This window comes from Kogia breviceps, chromosome 3, assembly GCF_026419965.1.
Source record: "Kogia breviceps isolate mKogBre1 chromosome 3, mKogBre1 haplotype 1, whole genome shotgun sequence".
In the NCBI taxonomy this organism is placed as follows: Eukaryota; Metazoa; Chordata; class Mammalia; order Artiodactyla; family Physeteridae; genus Kogia; species Kogia breviceps.
Window position 1 is genome coordinate 86,306,467 of NC_081312.1, and position 21,005 is coordinate 86,327,471.

Below are 21,005 nucleotides of genomic sequence, written 5' to 3' on the forward strand. Positions count from 1 at the left end.
TCTTTTTAACCTGAATTCCCTGCTAGGAAACACTTTATTCCATTTGTTATAGAGTAGCAGTCACTCTTGGATATTTAAACCAGACATCTACAACGTATATTTTTTGCAAACATTTAATTAAATTTAACAATGAGAATTCTCTTGACCAGAGTCAAAAGGTAAGTTTAAAAGAAAAAAAGGCGCAAAAAAAAAAAGAAAAAAAGGGAAATGGATACTGTAAAGAGGCACACACCTGGGTAAGCCTTTGCCTAGCTCTTGCTTTTTCTTGGTTACTTGCTGAATGACCTGTTCCCAGTTGACATTTCTCCGAGATGCATTTAGAATCTGCCGAAGGGTTGGCTTGAGCCCAGACTCCTTCTCTGTCTCACTCTTTCGATGACCACTGATATTGCGGATGCGGCGAGCACTATTGAGGTTTGGCTCAGGAAGGTGTGCTCCAGTTTTGCTCTTCAAGCTAATGTGACGGGTTAGATCTCTCTGGAGTGAGGCAGGAAAGCCAAGCTTACTTAGTTCAGGCAGGAGAGGGCCTGAGGGCTGACCGATATCGTTTTTTTGAAGCTCAGCATCCAAGCTAGTACTCTCAAAGCCTTCTGTTTCATAAGATACATGAGATTTAACAGGGTCATCAACCTGTGCATCTTCTAGAGAGGTTTTCAAATCTAGCAGTAAGTCAGAGTGTGGGCTGGCTACAGATGTCATTTGTAACTCAGATTCTTTCTGGTGAACTGTTGAGTTACATGGGGAAGTGGATGCTTTTCTAGATGTTTTCAGGTTTTGGTCATCCCCCCTTTTCTCATCAGCAGCATGAGTACTGCAGGATAAAACTTCTGTAGTTGCAGAACCCAGGGTTCCAATTTTTGTTCCATTCTTTTCTGCATCAGATATCTCTCCATCACTTTCATCTTCTAATGCGTCTACTTGAAACTCAATCTTCAAAGATCCTTTTTCAGACTCTTCTACATTCCTACTTGCTTTTGCATAATTCCTGGTCCTTTTAGAAGCGCTAAGAAGTGGATTTTGCAATGACTCACTACTCTCTAGCACATCTTTGGCTTTTTGTAACGTATCACTTAAATTTTCATCAGGTTCCCTTTGAGTTCCAAATGTACTTTTATGCCCTTTTAAAACACGAGGACCTGAATTTCGCAATTTGGATATGTAAGAACCCTGACTATCTTCCACAGTGGGTTTGTTCAAGGGGTTTGAGCGTTCTCCAGGAAAAAAAGAATTCGTTTTGGTGTTTTTTGAGGGATTCTTTGAATCTTGCTTTTGAGGAGCTGATTTAGTGACTGGAATTGGAAGGAGTGGGGATTTTAGCAATGGCATCTTATTTAAGGTATGCTCTTGTTCAGGTTTTTCTATAATGGGGCACTCTCTCACTACCTCATAGGAAGCAGTGCAATCAGAAGTGGCTTTGTGATTAAGAGATCTAGTATGTGTTTCCTTTTTTTTCAGCGTTGGAGAATTATTTCTTTCATCTATTTGGGACTCTTGTATTCCTGTGGTTATCAAGCTAAAATCAAAGAGAGGCTTATCTATCGTTTCCAACTTGTTACCAGTGACTTCTTTCACTCCCGATTGTAAATCCAGAGTCTTCTGGGAAGGGTAAGGAGTCCAGCGACGGAGCTTTTCCCTCGCTACACTGCCATTCTTCCCACCAACTTTGGAAGCTAACGTATCTGTTTGTTTAGTGGTTTGGCTTTCCAGATGCTCAAAATTGAAGTCAAGTAAGCCTTCTGAAGAAAACTTATCACTTGTAAATCCTTCAGAAGGACCTCTGTATGTGGCGACTGCAGCAACTTTGTCATTTTCTTGCCGCTGCCACTTATATCTCTCTTGATTGTATTTGTTTGACTTAGATTTCTTGTTCCATAGCACAGTCATGTCTTCCATTTGACAGTTAGAATTTCTGTTTCTGCTTGGTTGAAATTTGTCTCCGGGGCCACTGTAATTCCAACTATTTGTGCTACGTACACTGGATTTCCAGTTTCCGTTACTGCTGTTCATATGCCGACTGGAAAAGCCACCTGTTCCTTCAGAATGCCAACTGGAATTCCTTCCTGTACCATTATGATTCCAATCTACCATTCCACTATTTGAATGCCAACCACCTCCAGAATTACTATGGTTGTGAAACCAAGTTGAGGAGCCTCCTGCAACACCCTTATGCCACCCAGAACATCCTCTTGATCCACCACTACTCCTCGAAGAATGTGGGAAGCTGTTTTTCCTAGTATTATTATAGCCATCTTTCTCCCATTTCCGGTCCCGCTGAGGAGGTCCACGATGATGCCATGCTGGCTGACTGTAGCTCTCTCTGTCTTGGTAAGGAATCCGATCTTCTCGTCTCCGTTGGGATCGTCTGTCATCAGAGTTTATTTCTTGGCTGCTATTGGAAGGTTCATCTTGCCTGGAAGAAAAAGTCTTTCATTAGTGATTTAAAAGAGTTCTCCTGGTCCCTCTAAAGGCATAACCCACCCAACTTCCCCTCTGCCTTCCTCCTCTGTTAACTAGAATATGTAACAGACTACTTTTATTTCAAATAGTAGATGCTTTCATATCTTTAAATGATATAAACTTACATTTCACAATTTATTTACTAGAAATTAGTATCTTGTGTCTCCTATCACCCCAAAATATTAAAAACTTGACACATTTATACTATCTTCCCTCTCCTGCTCCTGTTTTTCTTGGCATATTCTGGAATTTTGTCCCTATCATCCAATTATTATTTTTATATTATACAACTTTTTGAAAATAAGAACAAGTATATTTTGTAGCTATGGTTAGTTATCATAGTTAATACAATTTAAATTCACCTGCTCTTAATACCATAATTTCTTCAATAGTTGGTTCTTTCTGAAAACCCAGTTTCTTAACCTATTTTAAATGGTAAGATTTTACTTTGCACAATCACTTTCATTAATAAACACTTTATTAAGTACACATTCAGTGACTGTTAGTGGTAAAAGAAAACTTTTATGTATAGTTCCTCTTCCTGAAGGGCTTATAATATAGCTAAGGAAATAAGCAGGGTCACAAACAGGAGTAAAATAGCACATAACAAGTAGCACCCACAGTAAGTGCTATAAGGAGCTCCATGAGCGAGAGGTTTTTATAAGGAAGCTACAGCTGTTTCAACTATTCATGTTAGACAAGGAGCTCACAGAAACATGAATAAATTTAAGCAAACATCACAGGAATAGGCGTAAAACCATTTTTATCTAAAAAGCGCCTATAGTATGCCTAGCTCAGTGCTTAGCATGTGGTATGTACTCAAAAAATTAATGTATTGAGTACCTACTTATCATAAGGCATTTAGTGCTAATCACTTTACATAGATTATCTCATTTAATTTTCACAACTCTGCAGCACGTAGCATTATTCCTACTTTTTAGATAAGGAAACTGAGGATTAGAGAGGTTAAGTAACTTGCCTAGAGCAAGATAGCTAGTTAGTGTTATGGCACTAACTAGTGTTTGATTCTAGAGCTCTTTTTTTTTTTAATTGAAGTGTAGTTGATTTACAATTCTGTGTTAGTTTCTACTATACAGCAAAGTGATTCAGTTATACATATATATGTATATATATATACAAATACATATATATACAGTCTCTTTCATATTCTTTTCCATTATGGTTTATCACAGGATCCTGAATATAGTTCCCTGTGCTATACAGTAGGACCTTGTTGTTTATCCATTCTATATATAATAGTTTGCATCTGCTAATCCCAAACTCCCAATCCATCCCTCCCCAACTCCCCCCTCCCCGTTAGCAACCACAAGTCTTTTAGAGCCCACATTCTTAACCACTAGACCTTGAGAATAAAAATCTCAAAGTTTCTGCAGTTGGGTTCCCTCCTTAAATTTTAAACTCAGTATTGACTTTAAATGGCTTTAAAAGCTTTGAATGTCTATAAGATTTTGGACACAAATTGGAATTTCCTCCTTTTTCACAAGATGGAATTAAAAGTTAATTTACCTAAAAGTTCAAACATCCACTTACATTATGAATTACAACTATTTCTAAACAGGAGACCCTAAGTCCCCAAGTGACAAGTGTTACTACAGATACTTGGAAAATTTTTATACCACCATTAACCAAATTGTTTTTTTGTTTCTAGGCAGTATGAAACTTATGACATCCAAGGAGATCACTGACTTGGCTCTACTAATTATGATCCAGAAATGAGGAGAACTGGGTGATAAGTCGGTCACAAAGTAAAATTCCTAGATCATCATGAATTGGCTAGGTCAGGGGGACAACAGCATGCAGCTAAACCCACAGCCCAGAAAGAACAATCTAAACTAAAAACCTCATGAAGGAAAAAAGAAAAAAACCTCATGAAGAAATAAGTAGATGACTTTATAAATAGGTCATCAAAGAGGCATATAAAAATAAACAAAGAATAGTATCTACAACACGAATGTCTAATTTACTGAGAAGCTCTTTTACCCTCTGACTTAATGTTTAATCATTTATACAGATAAGCTAATAGTGGCACAAGAGGGTAAGAACAAAAATAGAAGTTAGTCTCCTAGAGGCTCCAACACCCTAAAACAAGAGTAAACTACAGCTATACTGAAAGTAGTGAGAATGTTATTTGAAGGATAAGCAACTTAAACAATTTAAGAACCATGTTGCTATGGACATTTTAAAACTAAGAAAGTCTCCTTCAAGGAGTTGTTCAAAAAACTTTTAGCATATAGAATAAAAACTACTTCTTTTTTATATTCAAACCTCTAACTGAAAACGAAATACAGACCAGGGATAACTAGTATTCAAGAAGGATCTTTAAAATTTTTATAATTTGAAACGTTTTTTATCATGTTCTAGGACTTAAAAAAATTACCCCACCTCATAACTGGTTCTATATCTCTTGTACTCATATCTGAAATTTTCTGCTTCATTAATTAAACTCTTCAGACCACAAATCAGTAATGTTAAAATACAAAAGGCTAATACCTGAATTATAGATGTAGGTATGAAATTATGTAGTACAAGCTATAAAACGTCTATTGCTAAAATGATCCTGACACTGTCCAATTGAATACAAATTTATTCAATAAATATATACTGAAGAAATTAATAATAAAGGGATAAATCAAATTTGGTAGAAGCACCATGTTAATTCACATTAGGCAAAACAATTTTTTCCTAAGGGATGAAATAAGAAATGCCATATAACATATTCAAATGAAGCTTATTCACTAATACCTTTCCACTAGAAAATCTGGACACCAAATTTATTGGTATCCAAAAAAATTTGAACTAATGAAAACAGTTCTAAACATAGTTATCAACATGGTAAAATTCAGATATATAGCAGCTATAGCTAGCTTTTAGGTAGGGTCAATACTGAGTTTTGGGTTTTTTTTTTTTAAGGAGTTAATACAGTAGTTCAAGAAAGCATTCCACTGCCTTTTATAAATAAGACAGCAACTTCAAGGTAAACTTTATAATTAAGATAAATAAGTCTGTAGCACAACTTTGTAAATCAACTATACTTCAATAAAAAAATAAAATTTAATTTTAAAAAAAAGATAAATCTGAATGCTATAGGTTGAAAAGAATGTAAATGGAAAATGTATTCTCTACTACATTCTGTTTCAGATAGGTTTTTTAAAATATCAAAATTATTACTTACCGACTTTGTTCTTTCCTTTGTTTTATTAACTGAACAAGTTCCTTGTCAAAATAATCTTCCTCTTCTTCTTCCTTTCCATCATCTTCTCTTTCCTGGGCATCAACATTATCTTTGTGCAATTGGCCAGAAATGTGCTTTGCATACGCAGAAAGACCCACTTCTGTGACCCCGCACACTCGGCACTCATGACTACTGTCCCTAGGGAAAGAGGGAGATGAGGGACATTCAATTCTCCCCACTGGCATGGCACACTCACAAGATCTGTTATAGTTTCCTCTGAAAGACACTGCACACTTCGGCACAGTGAAAAATTAGTTCTAATCAATTTCAGTGCTCCTTTCATCACTTTTAATAAGTTTGTTCATAAGTTACTTTTGAAATGAATTAAAGATTCTTTTCCAGCAATCAAGAGGCAATACACTTTAGAATAATATAGTTTAGGAGGAGAAATCTTCTTGAATTGCTGTACTTAAAACCTTGCCAGAGGAAACGTGGTGAAAGGGGAGGCAGGGCGGGGGGCTCAGAGCAAACAGAAGTTGCTCCAGAGCACACCCATGGTGCCAGCTGCACTCAGAAAGCCTGGCGACAGCTCTTACATTTAATCTCTGGCTCAAAAGCTTTCTCCCAGTAAAAATTAAGGGGTGGAGAAAAGGGTAGGCGGTGTAGCCAATCACAACCTGGTAACTAAATCGGAACAGCTGGAGCTCTGCCTGGAATGTGAAGATTCCGGACCCCAGGGCAAATGATACTAGTAGTCTCAGCAAACTTTTTTGGTCGGATGATACATGTGATCTACATTCTGCTTCAGAAGGGCTTATTTTAAAGGGAATGGAAAGCATTTCAGTTGTAGGAAGTTAACAGCTGTGCTAGGCAAATGGTTTTTCTCAGGTTTCAGAAAAGAACACCATTTAGAGAGAAGTATAACCAGGTTCTCCGTTAAGAAAGATAATTGGGCAGGTTTTTTCTTCTTTTACTTTACACATTTAATGGTATATCTCATACTTGGCCAGTTTAAGAAGCCAAAGTCTTGAATCAATGTCCAGAGCTGTAGTAGATGAATAATTTAACTGCTTTTTTAGCTTCCTGAGTCCCTTGATTGGCTCAGCGATCTATGCAGTCATTGATGAGAAACACCTGAACACCATGGGCACATGTGTAATAAATGGACAGTAATAGCCACTCAATAATCCAAATTGGCTTAACTCTATCATTTGTCTTGGGTTAATACTAGTGATATTTTTGCACTTCCTATGCCATTCTATAAAAACACACATACAAAGACATGCTGTCTTTGATAAGACAGACAGACACAGAAATACATACACAACACTGCTTCATCTTCCTTTCACATATATCCAACAAGACATGGGCAGAATTCACATCAGTTAGCCAGAAGAGACCCTCAAAATTAAGCACCTCATTTACTAGAAGATGGTTTCTGTTACAGATCATCTGAATATTCATTAAAAACAAAAAACTTACTGAGCAACTACTAAATTCCAGGAAACAAGCTAAGTATATGGTTAATGGTGACAAATTATAAACAAACAATGCCCAGTAAGTAAACAAAACACAGTTTTTTACTTTGTACAAATCATGAAAAACACCTCTGAAAAACACCTCAGAAAAACAGAGAAAATTCATAAGTTTCCATCTTTTTTTTGATTTTGTACCTCAAATGCTCTGGATGCAATATAGTCTTTGACATTAAGATTCATTTTAATGAGTTCTGACCAGATTCCCTGAATTACCCTAAATATCGATAGTTTAATTCCTTCTAATCCTCCAGGAACTTAAATACATTATTTCCACTGAGAGTTTTCAACTGTACTTTACTACAATTATATAGTTAAAGAAAAATAATCCTCAACTTTCTTCAGTTTACCTGGGATATCCACACTCTTCTCTCAAGCAATTAAAATTAAGGTAGTTCATTCAAAGTGAACGTTAACTTGTAACAGAAAGCAAGCCTTTTCTCACAGCAACACAGAATGAAGTTTAAAATGTATATATAGGGCTTCCCTGGTGGCGCAGTGGTTGAGAGTCTGCCTGCCAATGCAGGGGACACGGGTTCCAGCCCTCGTCTGGGAAGATCCCACATGCCGCGGAGCAACTAGGCCCGTGAGCCACAACTACTGAGCCTGTGCGTCTGGAGCCTGTGCTCTGCAACGGGAGAGGCCGCGACAGTGAGAGGCCCACGCACCGCGATGAAGAGTGGCCCCCGCTCGCCGCAACTAGAGAAAGCCCACGCACAGAAACGAAGACCCAAAACAGCCCTAAATAAATAAATAATTTTTTTAAAATGTATATCTAAATAGAAATCTATCCCCAATGGGCAGCATCAGAAGAATCTGAAGACTGTAACAAACTTGGCATACATAATTTACACTATAATAACAACTCAAATCAACTGAATTTTCTGGTTAGAAAATCTTTTGGGCTTTAAACTCTCTACAACGGTGGAAAATGTTGTTAGTCCACTTTTCTACCTAAAAGTTTATACAATGCTAAACCATATATTGCAGTACCAGGGACATCATTCTAAAAGGTATTCTTGAATAAAATCCCTGATTTTATCCTTACTTCCAAAATGCAGAGAATATTTTTCTGGTTTTTTTTGGCTGCGCGGCTTGGCATGCAGGATCTTAGTTCCCCGACCAGGGACGGAACCTGTGGCCCCTGCAGTGGAAGCATGGAGTCCTAACCACTGGACCACCAGGGAACTCCCACGGAGAATTTTTTATATGACCAAACCATCAAAATCCCTTGTTAAAAGACATAATTGGAAGACCACACTGACTTTTAAAAATATTAAGGAATGTAGTATAGACAGTAACTAACTCTGTTAAAGATAAATATCCATAATCATAAACTCACATATTTTGCAATTTCCAAAGCACAAGTATATGTTGGACATGTATCAAACAGATTTTTAAAACATTTTTGCTTTCATTGAAAGAAAGAGTATTAACCATAATTCCAAAGTTACTTGATAGAAAAATACCTCAAGATCTTACCCAGAAGGGTATAGCAATAAGTCCAACATAAAAGTTAACACTAGGGCTTCCCTGGTGGCGCAGTGATTGAGAAACCGCCTGCCGATGCAGGGGACACGGGTTCGTGCCCGGGTCCAGGAAGATCCCACATGCCGTGGAGCAGCTAGGCCCGTGAGCCATGGTTGCTGAGCCTGCGCGTCCGAAGCCTGTGCTCCACAACGGGACAGGCCACAACAGTGAGAGGCCCGCGTACCACACACACACACAAAAGTTAACACTAAAAACACAGATTTATCAAAACACAGAAATCCCTAAAATTTTTCTTATAAATGAAATCGTTTTTTGTTTTTTGTTTTTTTTAAAGATAAGCTTTAACTAGAAACTTCAAAAAGAAAAGAGAGAATCTACATTTATACTGGGAAAGAGCAGGATAGGTCAACCACATCTTGTGAAAATTCAAATGTGTCTGTGTCTGGAGTCAAGCATATTACAATATGCATTCAGGGTCCCAAATAGGGTGTTTGGGAAACCACATGTTCTTTAAAGCTAATAGCAAATTAAATAATATTTGAATGATGCTATTTTCCAATTTTTTTTTATCAATAACCAGTTAAAATACTACTTTGTATAAATATATAAAGTAATTGTTGGGAAAAAAGTACTGGTTTACTTCCTGACTAATAAAGGCAATAATTTTCCTCAGAGCGTTTTAACAGAGGGCCCAAATTAGCTTCATCCTGTTACCACACAATTTCCTCTCATGTGTGAAAGGCAAAGACTTCAGATATTCTATCCATAAGCTCCTCTTTATTAAGCTTGCTCTAACTATCGCACAACAGCTGGTTGATAAATTAAGGTTTGTGCCCTTTTAATAGCATCTATCTGTAAAAACTACTTACAGGCCATACAGCTGAACAAGTACATTAGGAAAAAATAGGGAAATGCTCCAGATGTCTACAATCGTGAACTAAATAAGTTACTCAATTCTCAATCACACTTGCATTCAAAACCTAAAAAAATGCTCTTTACATTTCTTAACCAGATCACAACCAAAAATTATAGTGATACTTAATATCAGAAAGCCAGTTAGTAATTAAACATGAAATCCAGAAGAAATAATCACAAACTGAGGATAGGAAGAAAAAACATAATGACTGATAACTATTTGTCCCTTTGGTACAAACTAGTGATGACTGTTTGTCATGGCAATAAATGTTTTGTCATGGCAATAAATGTTCCAAGTCAGTAAATGATTTTTAAGATTGTGTTGTTTTTTATAGTTTTGCCAGCTGTTTTTCCTTGCTACCTGCTTGCCTTCTCCCTTATAATTTGTACTGGCCAGGAACCCATCCCAAACCTTATAGCACTATATCTAAAATATGAGTAAATTAAGTACCAAAGTGCTCTCCTCTAAATAAAATGAGTTTGGGTGTTAACACTGACATTACTATTGTCAGTTCAGAGGCTTCCGATGCTTATTCCTTAACTATCTGATTATGCTCCAAATAACTAAAAACAGTAGACAAAATCTCCATGGCACAATTAAGTTGATGAGTGGGAGGAAAGGAGAAACAAATTACAGAGCAATACATATAATATAACATGTGGTTCAGTTATGGTAGTAAGACAAAACAAAATGTGTGTATATATAAATATAAATCTATGTATACACACAGAAAAGAGGTTTGGATAGGATATACACTAAACTGTTTACTTGCCTCTAAGAGGGGAGTAGGAAGGGGGGAAGGGAGTGAAAGGACCTCTATGTTTTTTACTTTTTATGATTCTGTATTGACTATGAACATTAATCTTAAGTTATCAAAATTAGTTTTTTTAATGTTTAAATTAGCTAATTAGTGATCTTTGAATAAAATAAGACATTAGTCTTAGAACAAAATGAGCTTCTCTCCTAATGACTAGATTTACTAATCTCATTTGTTTTGTTTGATTTTATAATACAGTTCAGGTCACTAAGAAGCCCAGAACAAGGTGAATTCCAGAAAGAAGTATGTTCGAAATGGGATCAAATAATTAAGGTAATCCACATATAGGGAATCAAAGGTTGACTGTATTTCATATATTCCAATGATAATGAGTTAAAGATCATATATACTCAAGGTATTATAAGGGCTCTCCACATTAAATCTGGGTGAACGCCTCTTTTATACTGCTGCTAAGACCTAACCTTCACACAGTAAAGGACTGAGACCATGGAAAAATTCCACTAATATGCTAAACAGATGCTGGAAGTTTAATAACATATTAATTTGCCCACACAACCTGAAACTAAATTACTTAAAACACAAATAATTCCAAATGACTTAGGTTGGCATCTTGATCAAAGCCTGCACAGTAAGTCCCCTACATATGAATGAGTTCCATTCCAAGAGCACATTCATAAGTCCAATTTGTTCATAAGTCCAACAAAGTTAGCCTAGATACCCAACTAATACAATCAGCTATATAGTACTGTGCTGTAATAGGTTTATAATACTTTTCACAAATAATAATACATAAAAAACACAGAAAATAATGAAAACATTTTTAACCTTAACAGTATAGTACCTTGAAAAGTACAGTAGTACAGTACACCAGCTGGCATACAGGGGCTGGCATCGAGTGAACAGGCGAGAAGAGTTACTGACTGGAAGAGGGTGAGGAGGTGGGAGATGGTAGAGCTGAGGGGTCGTCAGCAATAGGAGATGGAGGGCAAGCTGCAACTTGCATTCACTCAGATTTAATGTGGAGAGCCCTTATAATACCTTGAATATATATGATCTTTAACTCATTATCATTGGAAACTATGAAATACCGTCAACCTTTGATTCCCTATATGTGGATTACCTTAATTATTTGATCATCACACCTGACGTTGATGGCACAGGTTCTGGTTCCTTGCTGGATTCAATTCTATCTACCCTATTGAAAAAACGATCCAGTGACGTCTGAGTAGTAGCTCTTTTTTTCTTGTCATAGATAACATGGTAGCACTGGATTGCATTCTGAACGGCTGCTGCAGCCTTCAAGTACCATTCTACGTTCAGGTCCTGTGCCTCAAAAACTAACAGTGCCTCCTCAAATAAAGAAAATCCCCTTGCCATTTCCTGCATCATGAATCTCTTCGGTTCTTCAGTTACTTCTTCCTCTTGTCTCTCTTCGTCCTTTCTCTGGGCCTCCAATTCCACCAGGTCTTCACTAGTAAGCTCTTCGTGTTGCACAGCAAAGAGTTCAATGAAGTTGTCCTCTTGCAGATATAGCTCCAGCTTCTTGCTGAGGGTCACTAAGTTGCTGAAGACCTCTTTGGACTCCTCATCCACCTTCTCAAATCCACGAAAATAGTGAACAAACTGTAGGCAAAGGTTCTTCCAAACCCCATTCATGGTGACAGCCATAACCTCATGCCAAGCAAAGTCAATGTTTTTTATGGCCTTGTAGATGTTATAGTCCTTCCAAAACTGTCACAAGGTTGCTCCTGATTCATCACTCACCTTTACCGCCTGACAAAAAGTGTGACATAAATAATATTTCTTGAAAGTTGCTACAACTCCCTGGTCCATAGGTTGGATGAGTGACATATATTCGGGGGCAGATGCACTACTTTGACTTCAGGATGAAAGTTGTCTATGAATGGGGGTGGCCTGGAGCATTGTCAAGCAGCAAAAGAATGTTGAATGGGACGTCCTTCTCCAAGCAATATGTCTCCACCTCTGGGATAAAGTGGTGTTAAAACCAGTCCTGGAAAATGGCCTGTGTAACCCAGGCTTTGGGGTTACTCTTCCACATGACAGGAAGAGAGCCCTTGGCTATGTTTTTAAGGGCTCTTGGGTTCTCTGAATGATAAACTAAGAGAGGCTTCAGCTTCATATCACCAGAAGCATTGCCACCAAATAACAGAGTTAGCCTATGCTTTGCTGCTTTATAGCCTGGCAACCACTTTTCCTCCTTACTGATATAACTGGTCTGGCATCTTCTTCCAGTACAGTCCTGTCTCAACCACATTAAAAACCTACTTGGGTAAATACGTGCCTTCATCAATAATTTCTCGAAGCATTTCAGGAAATTCCTGGGCAGCTACTGTATCTGCACTCGCTGCCTCACCACTTACTTTTACATTGTAAAGGCTGGCTCTAGCCTTGAACCGATGAAACCAGCCATGGTTAGCATTAAAAGACACGCCCTCTGATTCTTTGCTGCGTTTCTTCTTCAAGTCTTCATAAAGGCTTTTAGCTTTCTCTTGAATCAACATTAGTCTGAGTGGGACTCAACGCTGATGCTGATCCTACATCCACACACTGAGAAGCTTCTCCATCTCCTCCATCACTTTTCCACACTTCTTCAGTATTATTGTCGACATCATTGGCCCAGCAGACTTCGCTGTTCAATGATCTCATCCTTCTTCTTTAGAATCGTGCTGATGGTTGAACAATTCATGTTATAAGAACAAGCGACATCTACCATCTTTTCGCCTCGCTCCACTCTCAATTATTTTCACTTTGTTTTCGTCGTTATCGCTTGGCGCTTCTTAGCAGTACCAGCTACCTCACTGCTGCTTTTAAGCTTGCTTCTGGGCATCCTGGACTTGAAATAAAAATACTGTACTACTGTACTCTCTATAGTACTTTACAGTAAAGCACACAAAAGCACAACCACTTGCAGAGGATGCACACACATGACAATGTATGCTAGACACATGAACTAACTTACGTAATTGGACATGGGAACACACAGTCCCATTTGTGAAAGTTCACAGCTTGAAGGTTCATATGTAGGGGACTTACTGTAACCATTATTCATGGACTAAGGTATAATTCATATTTCTGTTTCCCAAAGTTTCTCTGTTGCATACTGTCTCCAAACTTCAAATTCACATATGTTCAAAACATCAAAAGAGGAAACTTAGTTGGAAAAAAAGACATGGGATATACATATATGCTACTTTAATGTCTTAAAGGTACTTATTTGTTAGATTTTCTTTCCTTAAACATCTCAAGCTTTAATTCACAAAACAGCATTCTTAGATACTCAAGGTTTATACATCTATTTTATCTACACTAATGAGATTCAGTGCTATTTAGGAGACTTTGGACTTTTCAGACTATTCCAGCAACAGTAAAGGTTTATGGCCTGCAATAATTTGAACACTGCTGAGGCAATAATATGAAATGTCCTAGTTGCAAGGCTGCTGTGTAGGAATAAGAAAGCTTACTAATGAGAGAACTAACTCATCCCCACCCACCTTTATTGTTATCTATTTGCTAGAGCTGCTGTGAATTCTACACATTTGAGATGAATAAAGATTTATCCCTTTCGAAGGCAAAAAAAAAAAAATCTATTGTACTTGTTATTAATTCCAAAAGATAGTTCTATGCTGTAAGACAACATTCATTTATGAAGGATTACTATAAAATAAGCTGACAAGCACCACCAGCCCTCAGATCCCCCCACATCCAGAAGTTTACAGAAGACAGCAGTCCCATACCTGCCCTTGAGGTTCTCAAGTTCCCTGTGATGCAACATGCTCCGCATGTGTTCGTCCATCTCCTTCAAAATTAAAGAAAGCAGGTTAAACTAAGGGGGATTGCTTTGGGGAAAAAAATTCCTCTGTCCTGTTCAATCAACAATTGGGGCTCAAGCTCCTTGTATCAAAGTCGTGTTTGCAGTTACCATTCTCAATTCAATATTGGAATCAGTTCCTTATTAAGTAACTCTTTAGCTTGTTTTTTGACATATTTCATTTTTAAATAAAGCAATAAAAAAGACCTATTTAAGTGGCTTTTCAAAAAGGGTTGAAAGTATATTGTATTTAGGAGGCAAAAGAGTAAATAATAAACAAATGTTAAATTCTATCCCAATATAAGGAATTTACTTAAGTTTATTAAAAAAAAACCAAACTGCCTGAAATCACATAACTTCTCAACTACTTGGCTACTTTTCACCATATTCTCTTTCCCCACTCAACTGAGAGTTTCTCAAGAGTTAGTTACAACTCTTACCTATGTCTTGGCCAGGGCCTGACATACAGTCACTAATATTTGTTGAATGAACAGATGGATACATCAATTCTACACAGAAGTTACAGATATAACAGAATTTTCCTATGGTAGGTCAAAAAATGCCTTGAACACGGCAGTTGAATCATGGCTTCACCTTCACTGCCCACTCGCTTCCCCACACCGATTGATTTGTTTGGTTCCAATGAAAAGTTTGAAAATATACTAGATTCTCCCCTTCCACTTATAAGTGCAAGTGTGACACACATGCACACACCTCTCAAAAAACTCAAAGTTGCAAATGTCTGTCTCTCTGTCACACAAAGTATATATAGCCAGTATGCCATAATAGAGAATGGCTGTTTACCAATATGATAAAAGGGTTACTACAATTGTTGAGTATTACTATTAACTGTGCCCTGTGCTAAATGCCTCAAATATTTTCTCACTTGAACCACAAAACACTGCTAAGGGAGGATTATTAACATCATAGGGACACAAGGATGCAGAGAAGCTCATTTGTTTATTCACCAAATATTTATCAAGTGCTTCTTAGGTGCCAAGTACAGAGCTAGGCATTGAAGAGATAAGTGTGAAAATATTTAGTCTTGCCCCCTCAGAGTCACAGATTATCAAGTGGTGAAACTAGGACTCAAACTCTGGCAGATCTGACACCAAAGTCAACATTTCAAACACCATGTCACATTGCAAGCATCTAGTGCATTGAGATTTTTTTATTATATACAATTCATTTGTCAAAAAGAGTACAACAACCTCTTCTAAGTTATCTACACAGTGTGATACACAGTGTTATGATTCAAAACACTCCCTTTAAATGGCAATTTTACTGAAGATGACCATCATTTCCTTCCTATCTCTACAAATGCTTCATCCGGAAGGGATAGTTTTACATGTGACCCCTTCTAGCTACAACTGATTGGCTATTAACCAGAATGAACATTTATAGAGCAGAAAACTAAGTCAAGTTAGTGACAGGATACAGAATGAAAAAAATCCATGAACTATATACAACACCTGCTCAAATCTCTATGCTTCCTGTTGTTCAGTTTTTGTTTCCTGTTGCTCAGTTTTTCCTTGGATTGGATTTAACATATATATGCCAAATCTCCTTTTCTTGAGCTAAATTTAAGTCGGTCTGTTTCTTGCAATGAAACTATTCCTAACCAAAAGAGTATTCATTGAAATAGGTTACTCCCTCTGATGTAAAAACCAATTCTGTATTCTATTTCAGTTATAAAAAATGTTATCACTCAAAACTAGTTTTAATGTGATTTTTTTTTTTCCACATAGCTTGCGGGATCTTAGTTCCCTGACCAGATATCGAAGTCGTGCCCACTGCAGGGGAAGCACAGAGTCCTAACCACTGGACCGCAAAGGAATTCCCTTAATGTGACTTTTGATTGTTTAAAATACTTCAATAATCTGTTTCTAAATTTACAATGTGAAATCCTCTTCCATCTTGCTGTAAGGAATGAATGCAAATAATGAGACAACTGAGTTTTCAAAATAACTGAGAAAGATCCACAGGCACAGCTCCAAAGGCATACCTGCAGTTACCAACCTTCTATTTAGTTCCTTACATCAGTATTATGTTGTTAAAAGGAGGGGGAAGAAGGGAGAAAAAAAGGATTTGGGGTTGAACAAATTTGGAAAACACTGAGTAACAGAAAAAAATTTTAATATTTTTAAATTCCAGGGCTTCTCAGATTTTCATAAGTTAATAAGCATCAGGATACTCAGGGATGTAATACACAGTCACCCTGGATTCTTTTCTCCTTCACAGTGTATTTGGAGAAACCAAGGTAATACTAGTTTGGAAAACTAGAGGAAAGTACATTAACATAAGTTGTTCATAGTCTATCTAAAAATAAGTATCTGAGTTTATCCCTTTCAGTTAACCCATCCCGTTAATTTCTTACCCCATATCTTAACATTTAAATCACCCCATTCCCTTGCTTAAAAACCTATAGTTGGCTGTCCCTAAGGCAGGAGTAAATAACCACAGCCCTGATTTAACTTTGTTGTGACCCATGGAAAAGTATGAAGAGACAAAACATGTTTTAATCCAGAGTAGAATAAATGCCAAAAAGACTTAAAGTAGCAAAATTATGAGATATAACAAGATAGGCCTGCTACTCCACGAAAATCTGACACCACACCTCTGAGTACCCATCTCATACCTTCTCAATTTCCCATCTCCCCCTAATCTGAAAGTAGCCATAAGGAATTTCTTTTTTTTTTTTTTTTGTGGTACGCGGGCCTCTCACTGTTGTGGCCTCTCCCATTGTGGAGCGCAGGCTCCGGACACGCAGGCTCAGCGGCCATGGCTCACGGGCCCAGCCGCTCTGTGGCATGTGGGATCTTCCCGGACCGGGACACGAACCCGTGTCCCCTGCATCGGCAGGCGGATTCTCAACCACTGCGCCACCAGGGAAGCCCAGGAATTTTTATTTATTGAAAATTTGAGTAAACCCTGGTCTAAATTTTTAAAATTGGAAGAGCAGTTCTTTTACTTTTGTAAAAGGCAGCAAGTATATTACTAAACATGATTTTTAAATCTCAGCTGATTTTTCCATCACTAACAGAAATCCTAAATAGGAAAAAAAAAATTCTTCAACCCAGCCTACTAAATGGATCACAATCAAACCCTTCAGTCTAGCACTCAACACTGTTTATTAACTATCTTCACTTAAATTACAAATTAAATTGTGGCCCCACTACTTCCAAGATGAAACTGTTCTAATCAGGTAAGCCTTCTTAACAACTCCTAGAACTGTTATACTCCATTCTACCACTGTAGCTTTGTTATGCATTTTTCTCCCACCTAAAATATCTCTTCTCCATTTCTTTTAAGCCATTTTACTCCCAAACATCTTTCAAGGTTTACTCAGACTTCGCTGGCTAACCTCACTCATGATAATCTTCCCAGTTCTCTGAACTTCCAATGACAATCAAGAACATCTTAAAAACACAGAGAAAAAATTCCTCAGTACTTAAGCTAGTAGCACTCTTGGAAAGCAAGAATAAAGGGGGAAAAAAGGGCTTTCCTGGTGGCGCAGCGGTTGAGAGTCCCCCTGCCAATGCAGGGGACGCGGGTTCGTGCCCCGGTCCGGGAGGATCCCACGTGCCGCGGAGCAGCTGGGCCCGTGAGCTGTGGCCGCTGGGCCTGCGCAACGGGAGAGGCCACGACGGTGAGAGGCCCGCGTACCGCCAAAAAAAAAAAAAAAGGGGGTGGGGGAAGAAAAGCAAAATGTGAGACAAACTGCAGCCAATTTCCATAAAGTAAATTCTTTTAGTTCTTAAAAACGTGTTTTTCTTTGAGCAACATCCCCACCTTGTGGACGTCTAAGGATATTGTTAGTACCATTGCTGCTGTGCTACACTTTTCACAAGCATATGCAGAAAGAGAACTCCGCTACGTATCAATGCTGTTACCTTAGCTAATCAGAAAGTTGTTATAATCTCAACCTGAATTTTAATGTCTTTTCTCTATAACTGGTTACTAACTGAATTTCTCTTTATCATACTGTTGAGTATCCTCAAATTCCAGGTAGAGGTTTAATAATATAGTTACTGGTTTTATGAGGTGGTAATGAGAAAAAAACCAGTGAAATAAGACTAAGGTTTAGGAAAGAAGCATAAGTAAGATGTTAAAAGCTTTTACCCATCTATAAATTCCATATGATGTCTCTGAAAAAATGATCAGTCATAAAAGCCTCAGATTCTCCCTCTTCTATTATTACCTTTTTTGAGCTGTACACAATGTGGCACAATATGCATTTTCGTTCTCGTGCCATAGTGACCAGATCTGAAGCACTCAACGTCATACCTGCAATGAGGAAGTAACATTTAGTAACCTTTTCTTCCCAGATATCTTTTTAGATTCATCTTAACATAGCCCAAAATACAAATCCTGCAACTCCCTCACCTCCACCCTGCTCCCCCAGTCTTCCCATCTTGGTAAAGGAAAATTCCAATTTTCCAGGTACCTAGGGCAAAAACTTTGGGAGTCATCCTTGATCCCTCTGAGCTTCTCACCCCATATCCACCCTCATCAGCAAATCCTGCCAGTCCCACCTTAAGTACATCTGAAATCCAACCACCCCTCACTGCTTAGCATATCTACCATCTCACATGGCACCAGCCTACTGACCTGACTCCCTATTTCCACTCTTGTCTGTCCTCTCATGGTCTATTCTCAAATTAGCAACCGAAGATTCTCAAAACAGGATTCTTTTAAAATTTAAGTCCGATCATTTAACTCCTCTGCTCAGAATCTTCCAATAGAATCCCATCTCACTCATAGAAAATCCAAAGTCCTTTGTCACTGGCTACAAAATCTGTTTCTCTCTCATTTTCTGACTCCATGCCCTATCACTCTCCCTGTATTGCTCCATTCAAGTTACACTGTCCTCCTTGCTATTCCTTGATCACACCAGGGATTCTCCCACCTTAGGGTTTCTATATTTCCTGTTCTCTCTGCCTGGAATATTCTTCCTTAGGATGTACCTATGGCACAGCAGAGTGGACCCCACATCTCTTATTTCTGGTTTAAGAGCCTTTTCTCTGTGTTATGCTGACATTTAAAATATTTAAATAAATCCTTCAGACAAAAAAAAATGTATTTATGGTTTTCATGGCTCACTCTCTCATGATGCCTCATCAGGGAGGCCCTCCCTGACCCCCTATAGAATACTGTACTTCCTACCCTCCATTTCTTCTATCCCCCTAATAACCTGCTTAATTTTTTACTTTTTAATAGTACCATGGTAGATTGTTTCCACAGATGGCCACAACATCATCTCCCACCCCACGTGCTCTTTTGCAGTGTGACGTTGTCACCACCACCCATCAAAAGGTATAGAGTCTATTTTCCCTCCCTGTGACCTGTTTTGACCAATAAAATGCAATGGAAGTGACAATGCAATTTCTGAGGACAGGCCTTAAAAACTTTGCAGCTTCTGCCTTTGCACACTTGGAACACTGCCTCTTAGAACCCAGCCACATAGGGACGCCAAGGGGAAAAAAACTGAGGCCCCAGCTGAGCACCCAAACAACAACCAGCACCATCTGACAGCCATGTTGGGCACTCCAGGCCCAGCTGCCAATGAGTAGGACCAGTTAAAGAACCATGCAAATGAGCCTTTTTCAATCCACAGAATTTTAAGAAACAAAATAGCTGTCTTAAGCCAGTAAATACTGAGACAGCTTGTTAAACAGCAAGAAATATCTGAAACAAGCATCCTTTACTACCTAACATAGTATATATTTGTTATTCTTTGTTTCCCCAATTAAAAATTAAGCTTCACAAGAACACAGACTCTGTATATTTTGTTCACTAGTATAGGTCTAGCACTGAGAACAGTGTCTGGCATATTGTAGGCACTCCATAATTATTGGTTGAATTGTTCCAAATAGAACTATCTTAGGTTATTAAATGTAAGACAGAGATAACTGGATAAATACTGAGGTCTGGGTTAAGACCAGAAGGGTCTCTATTCTACAATCCTCTAGCACTACCATATTTTCCTCCTGCATCCCTGAAAGGATGCCCTACCTGAGAATTTAATTCCACTCCCCAGGAAAAATTATTTTTCCTCCACATACTCACCAGACTCTAATAGATTTATCTGCTTCCTTGCCTGGGCTTGTTCCTTATGGGACTTAGAATTGTGATGTAATGAAGTTATAAGCTGCCCTAATTTAATCTTTAACCCTTAGACAACATGGTGGAAAAACCAATGAGAAAGAAGCCTAAGGCTCTCTACCTCTCTTGTCACTCAGTTTCCATGCTATTACAACCCACTCCATACCACTACTAAATGTCTGAAATAATTCTATTCAATAACAAATTACAAAGCACCAAAACAAGATTGTGGGCAAAATTCTGACCAATTGAGAAAGCTAAATGTTAACTAGCTAATAAAGAAATATACCTTTATAGATAAGTATAGTATTATTTATGCTTCTAGTATTACTAACCTATCCTAAATCTCAAAATTAACACAAACCACTCTGGTTTATTCTTTTAATTATTCTTTTAATTCCCTTATCTCTTAACATTAACTTTAATTACTATTTGCAAGCAGTATTTTGTTATTTCATTCAGCAAGCATCGTTCTAAGAGTTGCAAAATCAGTGATAAAGATGATATATCCAGAAATGTTTTTAATACTGCTTCAAATTATTACCCATTAAAGCAAAACAGGAACAAAAAACTTGGAAGCAATGCAGTCAATGAAAAAATGAGACTTCCTGGCACAAGCAACAGCAGTTGCTGTGGGGTTTTTATATGAAAACTAAGCACTAAAATACCAACTGTGTTTCTATTTAATAAAGCCATCAAAT

At 37.8% G+C, this 21,005-nt stretch overlaps 1 protein-coding gene across 3 annotated transcripts in view; it reads right to left on the reverse strand.

Moving 5' to 3' along the window:
• ZNF106 (zinc finger protein 106) overlaps positions 1-21,005 on the reverse strand; it is a 64,372-nt gene that overhangs the window by 29,691 nt on the left and 13,676 nt on the right. For all 3 annotated transcript variants that reach the window (XM_067029065.1, XM_059058098.2, XM_067029064.1), the window contains exons 2-5: positions 18,401-18,486; positions 14,126-14,187; positions 5,651-5,848; positions 233-2,410 (exon numbers count right to left, since the gene is read on the reverse strand). In XM_067029065.1, the coding sequence (XP_066885166.1) occupies positions 233-2,410; positions 5,651-5,848; positions 14,126-14,187; positions 18,401-18,484 (2,522 nt within the window). In that variant the 5' untranslated portion in view covers positions 18,485-18,486. The remainder of the gene's footprint in view (positions 1-232; positions 2,411-5,650; positions 5,849-14,125; positions 14,188-18,400; positions 18,487-21,005) is intronic.